General features: G+C 42.4%; 1 protein-coding gene across 1 annotated transcript in view; it reads right to left on the bottom strand.

Annotated features, from left to right (window-relative positions):
* The window catches only part of USP13 (ubiquitin specific peptidase 13), a 122,786-nt gene extending 116,339 nt beyond the window's left edge, over positions 1 to 6,447 (bottom strand). Inside the window, exon 1 of the mRNA XM_079921705.1 lies at positions 5,909 to 6,447. Coding sequence (XP_079777831.1) covers positions 5,909 to 6,436 — 528 coding nt within the window. The 5' untranslated portion in view covers positions 6,437 to 6,447. The remainder of the gene's footprint in view (positions 1 to 5,908) is intronic.
* Positions 6,448 to 22,089: the final 15,642 nt, after the last annotated feature.

Here is a 22,089-nt window from a genome sequence, read left to right as displayed (position 1 = left end):
ATTAGACTTAGTTTAAGTTTATATCTTCCAAGAGAAAAAAAAAACAATCTGTAAGTTCCTAAATTTTGCTTTACTATCTTATATCTGCTTATCCATCAGGAGGAGGATTTTTCCACATAGACCCTAAATTAAATTATTTTTTCCCCTGGGAAACAACTAAACACCATGATAGCAAGTCTCATTGCCCAGAAGGCAGCATACACAGCACAATAGTAAAGAGCAGTCCCTACAGGGACTCAGATACTTGTACACCGCTGATCACAGCAGCTTTATTCATGATAGCCAAAAGGCAGAAACAGCCCAAATGTCCATTGACAGATGAATGGATAAAGAAAATGTGGCCTATACAAAATATAGTATAATTTGGCCTAAAAAAGGAAGGAAATTCTGATACATACTGCAACATGGATGAAGCTCTTGAAGATATACTAAGTGAAATAAACCAGACACAAAAGGACAAATACTCTGTGATCCCACTTATATGAGGTACCTAGAATAGGCAAATTCATAGAGACAGAAAACAGAACAGTGGTTACCATAGGCTGCAAGTAGGGAGGAAGGGAAGTTATTGCATCATGGGTATAGAATTTCAGGTTGGGATGATAGAAAAGTTCTGGAGATGGATGGTTGGTGATGGTTACACACGATGCGAATGTATTTATGGCACTGAACTGTATAATTAACATGGTTAAATTGGTATAAATAAAGAATAAAAAAGCAGAGATTCTAGAGCCAGATAACCTGGATTCAAATCTCAGCTCTACCACTTATAGTTTGTGTGACTTTTGTGCTTCAGTTTCCTCATCTGCAAAATGATAATAATATACATCATAAGGTTGTTGTGAGGATTACATGAGTGAATATATGAATAAATATATGCTTAGAATGCTGCCTGGCAACTAGCAAGTGCCCCATCACTGGCTCTCAAACTTTAGCACGGGTCAGGATCACCTAGAAAGCTTATTCAAATACAGATAGCTAGACCCCATCCCAGAGTATCTGTCTCAGTGGGTCTGGGATGGGACTCAAGAATTTGCATTTCTAACAGGTTCTCAGGACATGCTGGCACTGCTGGTCCAGGAAGCACACTTTGAGAACCACTGCTCTGTACAAATATTAGCTGTCATTATTATTATTAGCAATGTCTGAGGTAGTACCAGGCAGATCGATAAGTACTCGTAGAAGGAAGGACAAAAAGACAGAAGTACACTCCTGTGTCGCTCCTCTATTCACAGAATACTTCACTTCTGGTCACCGAATGTGAGGGGCAGGGTGGACCCCTCAGGAAGCAATTCTCCATCTCTCTGTAGACACTGAGTACCCCACAATTTAACTCAGCTCTGACACTACCTAGAGACACCATCACATTCCACAGGTTAAGGGCTCAGTCCCACAAGGCTGCCTCCCCCTGCCCCCCTACTTTAATCTTTTTTTTTTTTTTTGCGGTACGCGGGCCTCTCACTGTGTGGCCTCTCCCTGTTGTGGCCTCTCCCGTTGCGGGGCGCAGCCTCCGGACGCGCAGGCTCAGCGGACATGGCTCACGGGCCCAGCCGCTCCGCGGCATGTGGGACCTTCCCGGACCGGGGCACGAACCCGTGTCCCCTGCATCGGCAGGCGGACTCTCAACCACTGCACCACCAGGGAAGCCCTGCCCCCCTACTTTAGACACCAGTTGCAAGTCCAGGTTATCACCTGTGCTTCTGAAGGACTGACTATAAATAGTAGGTGCCCACGACCCCCTCCACAGGTTCAATTAATTTGCTAGAGCGGCCCACAGAACTCAGAAAAACAACTTACTTACTGGATTATCAGTTTATTACAAAGGATGTTAAAGGATACCAGTGAACAATTAGAAGAAGAGATGAGCAGGGCAGGGTATGGGGAATGGGGCGTGGTGTTCCTGTGCCCTCCCAGCACCCTCCAAACCCCACAGTTCAGGGATTTTTGTTGTTGTTGTCTTCATTAGATAGGCAAGAATGACTAAATCATTGGCCACTGTTGATTATGTCAATCTCCAGTTCCTCCCCTCCCCGGAGGTGAGGAGGGGCTGTAAGTTCCTACCTTCTAATCACTTGGTTGGTTCCCCTGACAACCAGCCCATTCTCAGGAGCTTTCCAAAAGCCCCTAGCACAAACTCAGGTGTGGTTGAAAGGGGATTGTTTAAGGATAACAAAAGACACCTTCATGGCTCTTATCACTTGGGAAATTCCAAGAGTTTTAGGAGCTCTGTGCCAGGAAAAGGGTCAAAGACCAAATATATATTCCTTATTGTAAATCACAATATCAATATTGTAAATCACAATTTCATATTTTCCTACAAGTAGATGATCTCAAAGCCTTTCCTGCTGGATTTTGTTTCCCAAAATAAACAGACTGTATACCAAAGCCCTTATCTCAGTCTTCAGTTGACCCCAGCTGAGACAGGGCATAAGGTAAGCTCCCCACTCTCAGACAGGTGGGGAGGGGCATAATTAGCACCAGAGTGGCCCAGCTCCTCTCCTACCTAATGCTTTGTACCAAGTAGATGTTTTAGAACTACAAGTTAAATGGGTAAAAGAAAATAAAATGATGGCAAACTATAGAAGACAGACTATAACTGCTGTGTTATAAGACACAGACCCTAAGTAATGTAGGCTTCAGAGGAAAGGATGAAGTTTGAAGCAGAAGACAAATAGAGGAAGGTGGTCCTAGGAAAGGAAATGAGCCTTAACACACTGAAGACCCAGAGACTGGACTCCCCAGAGCTGACAACCTAGAAAGTGAGAAGAGATGGGACAAGGTACATTCTGATGAAGGAAGGGCTCAGTAACTAAGGAGATGAGAGTAGATTTTACATGGTGGTTCATGAAGGCTTCTGAGCAGAAGTATGAACCAATTTCCCCACTCAACCACACCAAACTTTCTACGTAACCACTGACAACCAAACACCTGGGCTTACAACATGTGATTAACTCTCTTTTATCTCTTTCTTTTCTTCCTATGGTGATTACTAATTGGCCAGGCGCACTTTACATATTAATTTACTTAATCCACAAAGCAGCTCCATGAGGTAGGTTCTATGATTGTCCCCATTTTACAGATGGAGAAACTGGGGCACAGAGAAGTTACACAGCTGGGTGACAGAGCTGGGATTCAAACCCTGCCAGTCTGGCTCTCTCTTTCACATCTGTCCCCACAACAAAGTAACCACTTTCTACATGATAACCCCACATGATTCCTTTCCCAATGTTTCCCATATGTTGTATCCTTACCATTTGCAGAACCCGTAACCACAGATAATTTGTATATCTCCTACACGTTCATTGAGTTCCTGGCATATATACCAGATGCTGCACCAGCTGCTGGGAATACAAAGATACAAAGTCCCCATTCTCCAGAAAGGTCCCATCACAGATCTTGCAAGATGAACCAAGTTATGGAGAGGTGAACTACAGGTCGAGGTGAGAAGGTGGGCCTGGGATGAAACCAGATTGGTAGGTGAAAAAACAATCCTCACCCATCCCAGAAGAGCTGTTACTTGAGCTGGAATGTTGTTCTCCTATTTATTTCTATGCATCTTTATCTAAGACCATTTTCAAAAGTATCCAATGCAAGGATGACTATTTTTTCCACTCAAATGGTTTTGGTCCTTTGTCTACCACAGTCCTATAGCACTGGTGGATTAAAGTCTGCTGTGTTTGGCACCAATGGATTTTGCTCTGTATGGTTCTTATAGCCACGCATGTATGAGTTGACACATAGTAGGTGCTCAAGAACCCTTATGGGGTTCATGATGAAGTGTTAAGGACCATAGGGAAAGATCTGGAATTATCATGCACTGTGCTTTAATATAATTTGTTATAAAACCTTCTTTCTCTTCCTCCCTTGAAACAGGAAATATACTGATGCACCGGCATTGTAAATAAGCCTAGTCTTCCCCAAAGAAGTACTGTGATATAAATGAAATCATCAGTTTACACTGGACAAGATGCTTCTAGAATAGCGTTTGGCACACAGTAAGCTCCCAATAACTATTTGTGGAAGTGAATTAAAATAATAAGCTTGGGCTTCCCTGGTGGCGCAGTGGTTGAGAGTCCGCCTGCAGATGCAGGGGACGCGGGTTCGTGCCCCAGTCCGGGAGGATCCCACATGCCGCGGAGCGGCTGGGCCCGTGAGCCATGGCCGCTGGGCCTGCGCGTCCGGAGTCTGTGCTCCACAGCAGGAGAGGCCGCAACGGTGACAGGCCCGCGTACCGCAAAAAAAATAATAAGCTTTTTTTTACACCTGCCTTACACTATAATGTGGCAAAGACTTCCAATAACAAAGTTCGTAAGAAGAATTTGAAGAGTAACCCGGATCAAACATAGAAAAAGCAGTTTTACGCACTTCACATGTGTTATCCTAAAAGAATTAGGCTACTTTCTTCCTGGAGTTCACAATCTGCAGATGGCTTAAATTAATTAGGGTCATCCCTCTCCACCTTTAAAAGCTATTAGTGGAAACCTGCCCAACACTAGACACAAAATCTGAAAATGCATTTTCAAATACTTTGTGGATAACAGGATTTAATGACACTGCTGACCGTCACATTAACTAGTGTGATCACAATACGCTAAGTATTAAATATAACCATTTCATTCCACTCTACACAGACTTTTGAAAGAAAAAAATAAGTAATGAACAAATGAGATGTTTATCCCCCAAATGATCTGGAATTAACAAAAAAGAAAAATTAAATATCACAGAGGATACTAATTCTGGGACTTCAGTGTATACAAAACAAAAAGGCTTTGAAATCAGCTGAAATCAACTCACAACATAATAAAGGATACTTTGGAACATTTGCCGCTCATTTGGTTGTGTTTTTTTTCCGCCAACAATACATAATATGAATAAAATGTGTTAAGACTATTGTTGTGAAACCTACCTCAGTCCCTCCATCCATGCACCTCCCTTTTGCATTGAGATCTGCCCAGTGACACATGAGCTCTAAAGTGGGTGGATAAAAATAACCTGATCCTCAAAAAGACATGATAAACGCCAGACAGCTGAGTCACTTTGAAGCCCATTTTGACTCCCGAAAGGGACATTCACCCTCCTTTTCCTTCTCACACTTACACATACAACCTGGTGAAAAACACCACCAACAGCCCTAGGTGGAAGGCGGTGATGCGTCTTCACTTCCCCCTCCAGTCTCTGAGGTCACGACTCGCGACTGAACTTTTAATAATTTATACTATTGCATTTCAAAGTGACTCATTTAGAGGAAGAAGCGGAAAGGCTTAAGGAAACCGTAGTAATCCAGCAGACCCCCTATTTCTGCTGCCCGAGTGTAAGCACCCGAAGGTTTCTTCTGACATTCTGACGTAAAGAAAAGGAGTGGGGAGAAATTTAAAGTGGAGGGAGAAAAGATCAGAGAGTAAATCATAATTGACCAGGAGTGGGAATCCCTGGGCAAAGCAAACGGTCCCGGAAAGAGAAGGGGGGAATCAATCTCGTCCACCTACGCGCCCTCCGCTGTCGCCCCAAAGAGGACGAAAACCATCTGCAACGTACAGTTAAGATCAGGGAACTCTTCGACTCGATCTACCTTTCAAACGGTGGCGGGGTTTGGGGCAAGCTTCTAGGTACTGGGGCCCTGGCAGCCTAAGAAGCCTGGCGGAGCAAGCCACCGCGGCCGCCCAGTCTTTGGCCTCAGCAGCCTTGGGGCATGCAGCGCCGGGCACCCAGTAGGCACTCACTAACTGTTTGCTGAACTGCAGTGCCCCTGAGCCAACTCTGGCGCCCGGCGAGGAGGTCCCCGGCTGCCACTGCGCATCTTCTCCCTCCGCTTCACGTGCCGCCGAGTTCGGCTGCTCGCGGCCGCCCCAGGCAGCCCGCACCGCGACCCTCCCCCGAGGCGCCGCCGGCGCCGCCGAGCCTCACTTACGGGGGAGTCGTAGGAGAAGGCGCACTCGTTCTTGTAGACCCTGTCCCCGGACCGGGGCACGCGGATCGTGGGCATGTGGGGCACCAGCAGCTCGCCGATGTCTCCTGCAGCCATCTTCCTATTGCCGCTGCCGCCCGGCATGCCGAACAGGGCGCCCCGGCGCTGCATGGCCGCGGCGCGCACCCAAGCGGAGCGGAGCGCTGGGTCCGCCCGCGGCGGCGGCGGCGGCGGCGGCTGCTGGCTGCGCGGGCGACTGGAGCCGAGCCGGGAAGGGTGGAGAGAGCGGGCCGCGGGGCTGGAGCGGGCACGGGGGGCCTGCGCGTAGTGGCGGGCTGGTGGAAGGGACGCTGCTATTTTTAATCCAATGGCGAATCGCCGGCCCAGTTGCAGCGTCAGGCGGGGCGCTGGGGAGGGCCAGCCGCAGCGCGCGGGGAGGGGGAGCTGGAGAGGGGCCTTGCGCCGTGGCCCGGCTCGGCGCCGGGGGCGGAGGGCAAGACCCCGGGCCGCAGGCTCGGAAGTCGTGAGCATGCTGCGGTGGGGCACCACCTCCGTGTTTTCTACCGTAAATCGTTAGGCTGCGAAGGGACAACTCCGAGGCAACCAACACAAAGAGCAGGATTTGAGGTTTTAAAAACCGCTTGCTTTTAAAACATCTGAGGATAACAGCGGGGACTGCCCCTGATTGGGTAGGGGTGGAACTTGAGGTGCAGATCTAGAACCTAACGTCGGGCCCAAATCTAAATTTGTTCTTTGCACTTCAGTGTTAGTCTCACTAAGCCTCATTCCTCACTTTTTTAACATCTAAATCTCGTTAGAAGAGAATAGAGTAGGATCCAGGAAGGATAGATGTGTATTTTTCCAATAATACAGATTTTTCTTACGTATGGGGCAGGGGTATATTTTTCTCTACCTTTGGAAAGTCTTCTGCCGAGATTCGAGGTCTCCGCGTTCAGCATTCAACTGACTGATTTGGGATCTTACGTGCACACATGCATCTTCCCTGCCTTTGCACGTCCAATTCCTCAAAATAAATAATAAACAGGGTTAGGTTGGGGAGAATGCGGGGTAATAATCTGCAAACAGAGCAAACCTCACAGCATACTCTCATTTTCTCCAAAAAACTCTTAAAATACAGGTTCAATTCCATTGAGCTTCCCTACCTACACCCAACTTAAAGGGCAGGATACCAGTGATCCCTACCAGTTAATGAAATGGATAAATAGTGACCCAAAATGCTGATTTCTGTGCAAATCAAAACTATAATGAGATACCGCCTCACACTGCTCAGAATGGCCATTATTAAAAAGTTTACAAATAACAAATGCTGGGGAGGTTGTGGTGGAAAGAGAACCCTCCTACACTGTTGGTGGGAATGTAAGTTGGTGTAGCCACTATGGAGAACAGTATGGAGGTTCCTTAAACTAAAAATAGAATTACCACGTGATCCAGTGATCCCATTCCTGGGCATATATATCCAGACAAAACTATAGTTCAAAAAGATATTTGTTTTTCTCTTTCTGACTTACTTCACTCTGTAAGACAGACTCTAGGTCCACCCACCTCACTACAAATAACTCAATTTCGTTTCTTTTTATGGCTGAGTAATATTCCATTGTATATATGTACTACATCTTCTTTATCCATTCATCTGTCAATGGACACTTAGGTTGCGTCCATGTCCTGGCTATTGTAAATAGAGCTGCAATGAACATTGCAGCTCTATTTACATGACTCTTTGAATTATGGTTTTCTCAGGGTATATGGAAATCTAAAAAAAAATATGGAATCTAAAAAAATATATATGCTTCTGAAGAACCTAGGGGCAGGAGAGGAATAAAGACTCAGACATAGAGAATGGACTTGAGGACACGGGGAGTGGGAAGGGTAAGCTGGGACGAAGTGAGAGAGTCACATGGACATATATACACTACCAAATGTAAAATAGATAGCTAGTGGGAAGCAGCCGCATAGCACAGGGAGATCAGCTCGGTGCTTTGTGACCACCTAGAGGGGTGGGATAGGAAGGGTGGGAGCAAGACGCAAGAGGGAGGAGATATGGGGATATATGTATATCAATAGCTGAAAAAAAAAAAAATACATGCACCCCTATGTTCATAGCAGCACTACTCACAACAGCCAAAACGTGAAAATGACCTATATGTCCATGGACAGATGAATGAATAAAGAAGATGTGGTACATATATACAATGGAATACTACTCAGCCACAAAAAAGAACAAAATGATGCCATTTGCAGCAACATGGATGCAACTAGAGATTATCATACTAAGTGAAGTAAGTCAGAAAGAGAAAGAGAAATACCATATGGTATCACTTATATGTGGAACCTAAAATATGGCACAAATGAACCTCTCTACAAAACAGAAACAGACTCACAGACATAGAGATCAGACTTGTGGTTGCCAAGGGGGAGATCGGGGAGAGGGATGGACTAGGAATTTGGGGTTGGTAGATGCAAACTATTATTGGGTTGGCCAAAAAGTTCATTCTGTTTTTAGTAAAAATAAAAGACACATTTTTTATTTTCACCAAGAATTTTATTGAACAATGTATTCACTAACCAAACGAACTTTTTGGCCAACCCAATACAATTTAGAATGGATAAAAAACAAGGTCCTACTGAATACCACAGGGAACTATATCCAATCTCCTAGGATAAACCATAATGGAAAAGAATTTAAAAAAAAAGAATGAGGGACTTCCCTGGTGGTACAGTGGTTAAGAATCCACCTTCCAATACAGGGGATGCTGGTTCGATCCCTGGTCGGGGAACTAAGATCCCACATGCCAAAGGGCAACTAAGCCCTCACACTGCAACTACTGAGCACGTGAGCCATGACTAGAGAGCTTTGTGCCGCAACTACAGAGCCCGAGCACCACAACCATGAGCCCACGTGCCACAACAAAGCTCCTGTGCAACTAAGACCCGCTGCAGCCAAAAATAAATAAATAAGTAAATATTTTGTTTAAAATCTCAATAAAAAAAGAATGTGTATATGTGTATAACTGAGTCACTGCTGTACAGCAGAGATTGTAAACTGTAATCAACTATACTTCAATTAAAAAAAACAACAACACACTGATTTCTGCAAGCCTCTCCCAGATCAAATAGTACTTAAATTCCTTTTTTTTTTTCTTCCATTATTTCTCTGTCACTCTCTGATTTTGTAGATGTGCTGGCTCTGCTAGGGAGAAAGGATGGTACCTGGAATTTGATGTGAGGAGGACAAATGAGCCCTTTGTTGCCCTGCTCTTCTAAATTTCCACACCTCAAGCAAGTCTCAAACACCACACATCTATGTAACTCACAACTCTCTAATGCGATCTGTTGGAAATGGAGAAGAAGAGACACAAAGCAAAAAATTAAACACCGATGCTACCCTCATCCTTGGGCAGATACTCGCAAGGAGATTTTGCTTTTTATTATTATCCTCACCAGCTTCTCACCTTCTAATAGTATCTGTGCCTGTTTCAGGTTCATGGATGAAGCTTGCTTGTCTAATTACAGAGAAAAACTTGATTCAGAAGCATTCAAAATTTAAGAGTTTAAATATTTTTATATTAAATGCAAATTAAATTGAGACACTATTTTTCAGACTAATAAAGATATATTGAGTTGGCCCAGGTTTGGGAAATAGGACCTTACATACATTGCTGATAGGAATAAAGACGTTAAACTTCTTTGAAAGGAAATTTAACAATACCAACCATAATTTTATATGCATGTAATATTTTCCCCAGCAATTCTTTATCTATATGTTTATGCTACAGATAAATTCACACTGTTTAAGGATATTTATTGGAGCATTGTTTATAGTAACAAACAACTGGGAACAGCCTAAAAATCCATCTGTAGGAAGTGGTTAAAATACGGTACCGTCGAAAGAATGAAGCACCCTGTACATGCTGTTGTGGAAAAATCTCCAAATCATATTACCGGATTAAAAGAGCTGAGTGCAAATCAATGTGTAAAAGCAAAGCGTACATTCAAGGCCAAGGATGTGCTGTAGGCACTCTGGCACATCCTGTATACCATGGGCCTTCCTTCCAAGTGGTTGTACCTGTGCTAAATATTTTTAATGTTGCCCCTAGATAGCTATAGATTTAGACATTGATATCAATATCATGTAAATTTATGCTACATCGTAGATAGATAGGTGCTTGTTTGGCCTTAGGAAGCCTCTGGAAGAACACACAAGAAATTAATGACAATTGGGCTCTGTGGAGAGAAACACAGTGCCTAAGGTTAGAGAGGAACTTACTACCACTATTTACTTTTCTGTACCATTAACATCTTTATTATGTGCAAGTACTGTTTAAAAAAGTAATTATAACTCAGTTGTAAAAACAATAACCAGTAATATTAATAGACGTTGAAGACAATTACTGCACCACCATAAAAATACATCCCAACTTTTTTCATGCAATGGCACGCATTGAAAATGATAATATTTGTACAGCCCACTGAAGTAATTGGTCAAGGATGGCTTCATGCAGCCTGGGGCTACTAGTCTGGGGCCCCAGTCACTGCAATCCCCAGCCATGACCTCCCAAGGATCAAAGAGATCTCATCACACCTGAATGCCATCTCTGCATACCAGAATGTCAATGGCACACCAGATGGAAAGTTCTAATCAAAACAGGGGGAAGAAAAAGAAAAACAGGGGAAAATGACACCATCTAAACATGGAGGAATGATTAAATTGGGTACATCTATTCAAAGATGTTTATATAAATCTTAAAAAGGATTATTATAAAAATGATTGTTTTAATACATTTGTATGTTAGCGTAACATGTTTACAATACTTATACATTATTATTGCGACTGGGTAAAAATAAACATGCGTTTTTGACAAGACTGGAAAGACAAAATTTAAATAGTTATGTTTATGATTTGTTATAGGATTTTGTTTTTATCTTCAAAATGTCTTCAATGATGTTACGTTTTTTAAATAATGTAAAAATTTATCAACACACAAAGGCTAATAAGAGAAACTTCACTGAATTAAGATAATGTCTTAATCATGCCATTTTAGGGAAAAATTCTAGTTCAATTACTGGAATTTTTAAACTTAATTTTGCAAATTCTATATATGACTATTTTACTATTGGGCCAGTTTCCACATGTGGATCTTGATCAAAGAGAGGGAATAAGGTGATGATGAGTAAACAATTTTAACTTCCAACATAAATTTAAAGTCTTACTGGAAAATTCCCTGGTGGTCCAGTGGTTAGGACTCTGCGCTTTCATTGCTGAGGGCGTGGGTTCAATCCCTGGTCCGGGAACTAAGATCCTGAAAGCCACGTGGCACAGCCAAAAATAAATAAAGTCTTACCGAAGAGATTTCAGAGGACCTAAGACGAAGAACTGACTTTTGTCACATCAAGGTGGTTAGGCCACCACGTCACTCTACAGCTCAAAAGCCTCCTCCCATGATGTTCAGGGTGGAGCCCAGACTCCCATGGCCTGCCATTCAGGGACCTCTCCCATCTCGCACCCCTTCTTTTCAGACTTTACTCCCACTCCTACACTTCATGTGAGCTCTATTTACTGTACCCCAAGGATAAATGTACTTGTCTTCTAGCCTTGGCTGAAAGCTCTCCCCTCTCATTCCTATCTTCTCAGTTCTTTCAAGACTTTTTCCGTGAAGGCTTTTCTGACAGCTCCAATCCTGAGGAATCAATCTTTAAAAAAATGACAGCCCCATTGCCTGTACCCATCATTAGATACTGCCTTATAACATCTCTTGTACTGTTATTTAATCAGTCTTGGTTCCATATCTTGTCCCCTAGAAAGCAAATCCTTTGAAAGAAGTTATATTCCTAAGTTTCCTTGCACATCGTGGCAGCTCAGTGTTTACGGAATATTGCCTGCCCAGAATGGAGTGCTCTGCTTATTTTAGGCACTCAATAAGTACCTACCAAATGAATGACTCACATCTGTGACATTGTAATAGATAGGTTTTGTAGTCAGCTCTGTGCCTTTTAGGTAAAATTCATTGCTGCATAAATGTTCCCAGAGTTTACATTAAAACATGACCTGAATATTAGTTACTGTGACTAATGCCAAAAAGGGGAATTGGGGAAATCTACAGAGAAAAAAGATATCTTAATTGTTTCAATTAACGGAATAGCTCTTGACCTCAGATGTCCTCTAATTATGTGCGGTGATCTGGTAAAGCCATATATGGTAACAGCTTGTTATGGAGACATATCCATCAAATTTTCTATCCTGGCAGAGAGCCTCTGCAAGAAGCACTGGTTATTAAACATAAAACAATAGGTCACTGGTTAAGAAACTTAAGGCATTTTCTGTTTGAAGCAATTCTATGTACCAATCAAAAGTCATGTGGTATAAGAATATTCACTGACATGTAAAAATGATAAATGTAAGGCAGACACCAAGAACAGATTATAAATGAGCATATACACTATCATTCTGTCTAAATACATGCACACATATACACATAGTCATAGCATAGAAAAAAGATTGGAATAACCTACATTTTAGTGGCATTTATCTCTGGCTGAAAAAAGTTATTTTGGGGCTTCCCTGGTGGTGCAGTGGTTGAGAGTCCACCTGCCGATGCAGGGGACGCGGGTTCGTGCCCCGGTCCGGGAAGATCCCACATGCCGCGGGGCGGCTGGGCCCGTGAGCCATGGCCGCTGAGCCTGCGCGTCCGGAGCCTGTGCTCCGCAACGGGAGAGGCCACAAGAGTGAGCGGCCCGCATACCGCAAAAAAAAAAAAGTTATTTTTGTTTATTTTTTCTTTGTCCTCTTCCATGTTATTTAAATGCTTTGCATTAAGTCTCCGTTTCTTTTTGTAAATAAGGGAAATGCTAACTTTTTACATTACCATTTGATTATGTCAATTTTCTCTTCCGCCTGTCCTCTTTCTTACTTGCTTGTCCCCTCTACCCTCCATATAAAACTCAGCAAGCTTCTGTTGTTAAGTTTACAGACAATCTGCCTAACTAGAAGGGTGGTTCAGATTGGAATGAGCAAACTCCTTGAAGAGCTCCAATTTTTCTTATTAATTTTTTTAAAAATTTATTTGTTTTTAGCTGCATTGGGTCTTCGTTGCTGCGCGGGAGCTTTCTCTCTAGTTGCGACAAGCAAGAGCTACTCTTCGTTGCAGTGCACAGGCTTCTCATTGCGGTGGCCTCTCGTTGCGGAGCACGGGCTCTAGGCGCTTGGCCTTCAGTAGTTGTGACTCGCGGGCTCTAGAGCGCAGGCTCAGGAGTTGTGGTGAATGGGCTTAGTTGCTCCGCGTCATGGGGGATCTTCCCAGACCAGGGCTCGAACCCGTGTCCCCTGCATTGGCAGGTGGATTCTTAATCACTGCACCACGAAGGAAGTTCCAAGAGCTCTTAACATCAAGGTGAGATAAGCTGTTATTCCGCTTAAGAGGAAACCTGAGATCCCTGTTCACCTTTTTGGGTTTCATGATCTGTAACACCACAGTCCTTCCAGGAGCCTGACTCATAAGTTACTCGCCGAGGTAGGCAGGCAAGTTGCCTTTCTGGCCAATCTGACACCATCCCTACTCATGCCCACCACCATTTCCATGCACACACAGGTAGATGTGCCCTCCACTCAGGTGTAGACAAACCTGGTGTGAACACAGTAAAGAAAACATATTAACCATAGAGCCACAGGCTGCTCTTCTGGTTTCCTCGTAAATAGGCAAAGCGAGTTACCTCAACATGATGCAGACTGACTCCAAAATCCAAAGAAATTTACCAAATATAGTGCCACTTTCTTAGCGGTAGGGAGCTTGAGATAAAGAACTTTTCTATATTATTTCTGTATTTCTAAATTTCTATATTATTAATATTAAAATCCCCTCTGGAATTTCACTGGGATGGCAAACCCCTGTATTTTCAGAATCTCTCACCTGTCACAGGGCACCTGCCACTTCCTGCTCTCCAGTTGCTGTTTTCACATTGTCATCACTGTAGGGCTAGCATCATTCCTATAGATGCTGATGGTCAAGATCAGGAGTTGGCAAACTGCAGCACAAATCCAGCCTGCAGTTTGCTTTTGTAAATAGAGTGTTGCTGGAACCCAGCCACACTCATCCACTTACATATTGTCTGTGGCTGTTTTGGCGCTCCAACGGCAAAGTGGAGTAGATGCAACCAAAACCACGTGGACTAACATCCAAGGTATTTACTGTCTGGCCCTTTACAGAAAACATTTGTCAACCCCTGGTCAAGATCCCTACAGGCCATGCGTTATGATCCAGAATCAGAATTGACATGACCCTAAACAAGAGAATTAAGTTGTGCTACTTATCCTTCAGGTGATGGCAAACCTGTTTATCTAAATGGAGAAAAAACCTGCAGCCAGATCAGTAGCTGCAAACTGAATGCCGCAAGATACATTAATTTGCTTCATAAGGAGATCATCTCTGGAACCTCAACCAAATTGAAATCACCACCTTGTTAACTTTACCACAGTCCACTATCATTCTCCATTCTAACGGGAGAAATGGTAGGAAATGATGGGGAAAAGAATGGGAGTATGACAGAAATCACCAAGTTTATGTCTTCCTGATCTTTGATACTGGCATGAATTCCTGCAGCTCCACTCAAAGTGCAGCTTTGATTCACATTTACAATTTTGTTAGGGAAGGGGAACATCAGTGGCATCCTCTTGGTCCTTCCTCCTACGGTAATTCTTTTTTTTTTTTTTTTTTTTTTTGCGCTACGCGGGCCTCTCACTGTTGTGGCCTCTCTCGCTGTGGAGCACAGGCTCCGGAGGCGCAGGTTCAGCGGCCATGGCTCACGGGCCCAGCCGCTCCGCGGCATGTGGGATCTTCCCGGACTGGGGCACAAACCCGCGTCCCCTGCATCGGCAGGCGGACTCTCAACCACTGCACCACCAGGGAAGCCCTATGGTAATTCTTACTCCACGGTTCAGGGAGCCAATGTGGAGATTCTAGAGTTTGCTAAGGTCATGTATTCCAGTAATACTTTCAGGAACTGGAGTACCAGCCACAGGATGAGCTCGGGATCCCACCCGGCCTACTGTGAGGTGAAGTAGGTCAGAACTCGATATATAATCTGTTCTCCATAAGCCTCCACTCCAGCAGATGGGAACAGCATTCCAGCAAGTTATAGTTTCAATCATAGCCAACTTCCAATAGTCTTTGAAAAGTTTGGATATTTCTCATTCTCCAGGGCACTGTTACTAGGGAAGCAGCTTCAGGGAAGGCCAGGAGGAAGGTTCAGAATGTGCATATTTGATAATACTATAGCATCTTTCCTAAGGAACCCAGCCTCCACTCCAATCAAGGAGCTCTGGGAGTGCCAACTAACTCCTCCTGACTATCTAGCAAGGTGTCTTGATTGAGGTCTCTAAACGTGCATTTGGGGAGGGAGGGATGTGATATCTTAGTGGCAGATCCACTGCTTACACTCCTGGGAACCCCACGGTAAAATGTAGCCAGAGTTGTCTGTGGATTAGCCATTCCCTAAGATCTGTTCATCACGTTTGAACTGCTGCTTCATATCAAAACCATGCTGGTTTTACTCCTGGTAGTGAATTACTACCACCTGGGGAATCCACCCCAGACTCCTCCAGCCCCACAGGGATCAGAAAGCCCACTTCATGGGCAACTCCTGTGAGCAGCATTCAGAGCCCGTTGGAAAATTAGTAAATTACTAATTGCAAGGGACTCGGGTTCGAGCCCTGGTCTGGGAAGATCCCACATGCTGCGGAGCAACTAAGCTCGTGTGCCACAACTCCTGAGCCTGCACTCTAGAGTCCGTGAGCCACAACTACTGAGTCTGTGTGCCACAACTACTGAAGCCCGCGCACCTAGAGCCCATGCTCCACAAAGAGAGAAGCCATCGCAATGAAAAGCCCTCGCGCCACAACAAAGAGTAGCCCCCACTCGCCGCAACTAGAGAGAGCCCACACATAGCAGCGAAGACCCAACGCAGCCAAAAATAAATAAAATAAAATAAATAAATTTATAAAATTAAAAAAAATAGATTCTGGGCCCTGTTGGAGACATTTGACAGATCTAACTCAGCATTTCTATCTCTTGAGTCCCTTCCTCTATGCTATGCCAAGGAATTTCCAGCCCTTTGTCACCATTTAGCATGAGCCAGCATTTGGTGCAGGTTTGGGCTGGGCAACCAAAGTTTGCATTAGGACTGTGCCCACGCTAATACATTCTACACAGAATGTCTGCTGAGTAAATCCATATCGATTGATTTGGACTGATTCAAATTCATGTTTGGCCCTCCTTGGTCAAGCACCCTCAAAAGTCATTCCCACAGATATTTGCCCCATTTTTGTAGAATTTGTTGATTCTTGTGACATCCTGGAAAATAACTACTGAACTCTTCCACTCTGATTCTACAGTTTACTCTTGGAGACCATGTTGGGTTATCAGGGAAAATGGTTATCAGTAGAAAATACTAAAGCGTTGGACAATGAGAAAAACGCTAACTTGCTCCTGAAAGGGAGTATGGCTTTTTTAGAAGAAAGGGAAAAAGAAAGAAGGGAAGAGTGTGGGGAAAAGTTCAGAAGGGTTTCAGAATTTAGGACTCCCAGTCCCCTATATACCCCTAGATTGCTCTATTTCAATTATGGGAATCCTTACTCTTTCCTCACTTGTGCCATTACTTGGACATTAAAGTAAGGAAGACAGCATTTTCAGCAGTAGAATTTGATTTTCAGGGATCTCATTCTACAGCTGCAAGCAGGAAGTAATTATTTTATCACGGTCACATAAATATTTTGAGATTCATCCTATTCCTTGAAGACTTTAAAATTTTGAACATGTCCTTTCCTTGCATCAAATTATCCAATTACCCATCTTTTAAAACAGAGCCCTGACATTTCCCACTGCCCAGGGGCTAGGACAGCCACCTTTCCCAGAACTTTATGGCTCTGGACACACAGTCCCACACAATACAAGTGTTCACCTGATTGATCTATTTCACCACCGAGTACTACAGCCTGCTATATTCTGTCTTGAAATCTGAATGGAAGTCTAACTGCCTTCTACCCAATTCTGAACTGAAAAGCAATTCCAAATACCCACCTCGTATCCCCCAGCATTTATTGCTTGCAACACATTCTCTGAGAGTGAAAAAGTTGGAGTTCTTCCGTCATAAGCAATAGAAACTAGCTCTGACCAACATAAAGGAATAATAAGGGGTGTTTTGGAAAAGTACTGGTTGACTCCTGGTACTGAAGAATAGGCTGAACTATCAGAAACCAATGCTCCAAGGTCACAGTAGCAGCCACTCATGCACCTTCTTTCCAAATGCTGCCACCAGTTAATGAAACAGTAATTTCATTCCATCCATATGCGTCTCTACTCAAGGTCTAGATTTCTAGGAGAAAGTCTGCTTGGTTGGGCCTCTGCATATGCCGATGCCTGTGATTTGCATTCTGCAAATAAGGGATGCTGATCAGAACAAAATTCAATAAATAAATACTGTACCGATCTTGCAGAATTGTTACAAGGATGTGAAATGTTTGTAAAGCATTTAACAGAGTTCCTGGAACTTGCTAACTATTCTTATTATTTCTATCATTATCCACAAACCTGATACCTTCCTTCCTCTTTGGTGAGTGACTGCACGTTACTGTGGGGAACTGCTTTCCTCCATACATACAGCTAACCAAATTGCTCCCTCAGTATTCATTGATCACTTCATGAACACTCGTGCTTTTTATACTCATGATGAACCCCAGTTAGAATATTCTCCTTCATTCATTTGATGTTTCTAAATCCTATTTGCCCCACATTTTTCAGAAAGTCTACCACATACACTTACTGCTTATGTCACTCATTAGATAATAAGTGTATTTTAGAAAATCTTTTATTTATCCACTCTGTCTCCCTGACTAGATTTCAGGTCACTTGAGGGCAGAGACCATCATAATACAGCTTTGCATTCCCTGATCTAAGCTGTGCTTTTACATATAGAAGTTGCTCAAAAAAAATGTTTTTGATTTTCAATATCCATCCCTCCTTCTCTCTTAGAAAAAGAAATTGGGAGACCTCCTGTATAGCACAGAGAACTCTACTCAATACTTTGTAATGACTTACATGGGAAAAGAATCTAAAAAAGAGTGGATTGGGAATTCCCTGGTGGTCCAGTGGTTAGGACTCCATGCTTTCAGTGCTGAGGGCCGGGGCTTGATCTCTGGTCGGGGAACTAAGATACCACAAGCTGCACTGTGTGGCCAAAAAAATAACAATAAAATAAAATAAAGTAAATAAAAATAAATAAAAATTTAAAAATAAAATAAAAAAGAGTAGATATACATGTATGTATAACTGATTCACTTTACTGTACACCTGAAACTAACACAACATTGTAAATCAACTATACTCCAATAAAAATTAAAAGAAAATGAAATTGGGTAATGTTCTCAGGTAAAAAACTAAATTTTCCAACTTTGCATCTAGGTGCATCTAGTACATTTTAGAAATTAAGATGTAAGAAGAAAGTGTTATGCCCTTCTGATGTCATTCTGATCTGGATGTAATGCCTGGAGCTCCAGCAGCCATCTTGGACCTTAAGTGAGGATGGAATCCAGGTTTGGTAGAGAATAAAGATAGGAAGTTACTGGGTCCCTGATGTTTCTTAGAGCTGCATACTAGTCAGCCCTGGGCTGTCTACTTCTGAATGGTCTTCGTAAAAGAAAAATAAATTTGTATCTGTTTAAGTCACTGTTTTTGAAAGAGGTAGTGGGAAATGCTCTGTTACAAGTAGCTGAATACAATTTCTAAATGATACAACCACATTAGAAAATTAGAAATACAGACCAATTTTTAAAAATTCTTGTTACTTAGTACTAAGTAATTAAGTTTTGTTTTATTTTTAACACTCTTATGTGAAAATCTCTTAAAAGCTTTTATGATCTCATGACTTGTGTAGTAGGCTGAATAATGGTCCCCCAAAGATATTCGCATCCTAATTCCTGGAACCTGTGAATATTATCTCATGTGGCAAAAAAAGATCTGTGTGTGGCATATGTGATTAAATTACGTATCTTGAGAATTTTCCTATATTATCTGGGTGGGCTCTAAATGTAATCACAAATGTCCTTATGAAAGAGAGGCAGAATGAGATTTGCCACACACAGAAAAGGAAATGGCAATGTGACCACACAGGCAGAGGTTGGAGTGATGTGACCACAAGCCAAAGGATGCTGGCAGCCAAAAGAAGCTGGAAGAAGCAAGAATGGATTCTCTCCTGGAGCCTCCAGAAGGAGAATAGCCCAGCCCACACCTTGATTTCAGCTCAGTGATATTGATTTCAGACTTGGCTTCCAGAACTATGAAAGAATAAATTTCTGCCATTTTAAGCCACCAAGTTTGTGTTGATTTGTTACAGCAGCCATAAGAAACTGATACAGCTTGAATTACTTTTCTGCTTCTCTTTCAATGAGGAACTATACTTTCTTCCACAAACCACCTGTTGTCTTCTTAACTCCTACCTCCCAACATCTCACACCTGACATATTATAGATGTCCAAAATATATTTGGTAAATGTGTGAGTCCACACATTTTCTTTTTGTCCACCTAAGATACAGTATTCCACAACATACACATGATTAGCCGTCAACTGCATGACACAGATTAACAACTAGCATACTGGGGGAGTGCACAAAATAAATTTAAAGAATAGACTGGTTTTGCAAGGATCAAGTGTCCAGAAAGTTTATCACTGAAAAGAATGTGACACTGCAGGCAGTTTGAAGTGGGGCAAGGACTTTGGGCTTCCTCCTTACAGGCAGTGGAGAGTCACTGAAGGCTGTTGAGCAGGAAAGTGACAAACATGAAGGTGACCTTTGAAGGAGATAAGGCTGGTGGCCCAGTGTAACATAGGCTGCAGGCGGATGGCTGCTGGCAAAAAGAACCCGCTGGGGATATTGCAAAAATGCATGCAGCAAGCAACGACCAAGTCAGGGAGAAGCAGTGGAAATCATGTTCCATGAGGGAACTTGTAAAGTGAAAATTGACAGGACGTTGATTTGGGAGATAAAAGCCAATGCTACTCTTAGCTATAGCTATCCAGCTCTACTCCCTAGTTACATAACCTGAGAGAATTAATTAACTAACTGCTCCACACTTTGTTCTCTTCATTTGTAAAATAGTAGGAAGATTAAAAAAAAAAAACTTTCTATGTAGGAAGAAAAAAATCTTGTAAGAATTGCACTTTCTCTCACTTTCTTCTCATTCTCATTGCCTCCTCTATTTTAAAAAAAACTCAGATATCTCCTCACTTATACGTGGACTCTAAAATATGACACAAATGAACTTATTTATGAAACAGACACAGACATAGAGAACAGACTTGTGATTGCCAAAGGGGTGTGGAAGTGGGGGAGGGATGGATTGGGAGTTTGGTATTAGCAGATGCAAACTACTATATATAAAGGGGATAAACAACGAGGTCCTACTGTATAGCACAGGGAACTGTATTCTGTATCCTGTGATAAACCATAATGGAAAAGAATATGAAAAAGAATGTACAACTTTGAATCATTTTGCTGTCCAGCAGAAATTAACACAACATTGTAAATCAACTATACTTCACTACAATAATTTTTAAAAAAAACCTCAGATATCTCCTAAACTCTCTTGAAATGATGACACGACAAGAGACCACATGAAGAGAAAGCTCCAAAGTATACAAGAAAGTCAAATGTTCTAATGAAACTTCTGACATATATATACGGTGTCATTCATCTAAATTGTGTTGTATTATTTCCAATGTCACTTTGACAGCCCCATTAAATATAAGCAGTTTGTAAGAACAGTTTAAGTACATGAATAGTTCTCAAAAAATTTGTCCTATGAAACTAACTAGAGAAGAAGAAGGTAAAGGACAATTAAAGGAAAAGGTGGAGGAGAAGGAGGAAAGATAGAAGTACGTACACTGGGTGACTGAAACAACAAAAATTTATTTTCTCACAACTCTGGAGTCCAGAAGTCCAAAATCGAGGGGTCAGCAGGTTTGGTTTCTTCTGAGGCCTCTTTCCTTGGCTTGTAGATGGCTATCTTTCCCCCTGTGTCTTCACATGATCTTCCTTCTGTAAATATCTTTGTTCTAATCTCCTGTTAAAAGACCAGTCATACTGGATTAGGGCCCACCTAATGATCTCATTTTGACTTAATTACCTCTTTAAAGATCCTATTTCCAAATAAAGTCAGAGTTTGAGATGCTGGGGGTTGGGATTTCAACATATGAATTTTTTGTGGGGGGCACAATTCCGCCCATAACACACACACACACACACACACACACACACACACACACACATAGATGTATATATACACACATATCTGAACCTAATTACTGTATATGTAGAGAGATACATATAGACTCATATATATGTGTGCATATCTATTCATACACACATACATATGTGAATATATGTGTATATGTATACACACATACATATATACACACATACATAGAAATGAGATTTTTTCTGAATGATTTGAGAGTAAGCCAGAGACGTCATATCACATACACCACATTTACCCCTAAATATTTCTATCTTCTACCCCTAAATATGTCCACTTCCTAAAAATAGGGATATTCTCTTTATAACTGCAGAGCATTATCAACTTCTTAAATGCACTCTGAAATAATACTTTTATCTAATCCACCTTCCATACTCTAACTTCGTCAGTTGATCTAACAAGATCCTTTGTAACATACTCCCCCCCTTTATAACATACCCCCCCCTTCCAGTACAGTGGAAGGTATTGCATTTAGTTGCATGTCGTTTATCCTCTTTTTATATGGAAGATTTTCACAGCCTTTCTTTGTCTTTCATGACATTCACATTTTTAATAAACAGTCCAGCTTTTTAAAAAATGGAATGTTTACATCTCGTGTGTGTGTGACTGATGTTTCCTTGTGATTGGATTGAATTAGACTGAGTTTGGCATACTGCACAGGCTGTGTTCTTCTCAGGGTATATCCATGTGTCCCCTCATAATGTAATGTTAAATTTTTTTTTTTTTTTTTTTTTTTTTAGCTGCGTTGGGTCTTCGTTGCTGTGCGCAGGCTTTCTCTAGTTGCTGCGAGCGGGGGCTACTCTTCGTTGTGGTGCACAAGCTTTCCATTGTGGTGGCCTCTCTTGTTGTGGAGCACGGGCTCTAGG

The sequence above is a fragment of the Stenella coeruleoalba genome, assembly GCF_951394435.1.
Source record: "Stenella coeruleoalba genome assembly, chromosome: 5".
In the NCBI taxonomy this organism is placed as follows: domain Eukaryota; kingdom Metazoa; phylum Chordata; class Mammalia; order Artiodactyla; family Delphinidae; genus Stenella; species Stenella coeruleoalba.
This window is presented reverse-complemented; position numbering and strand designations above follow the sequence as displayed.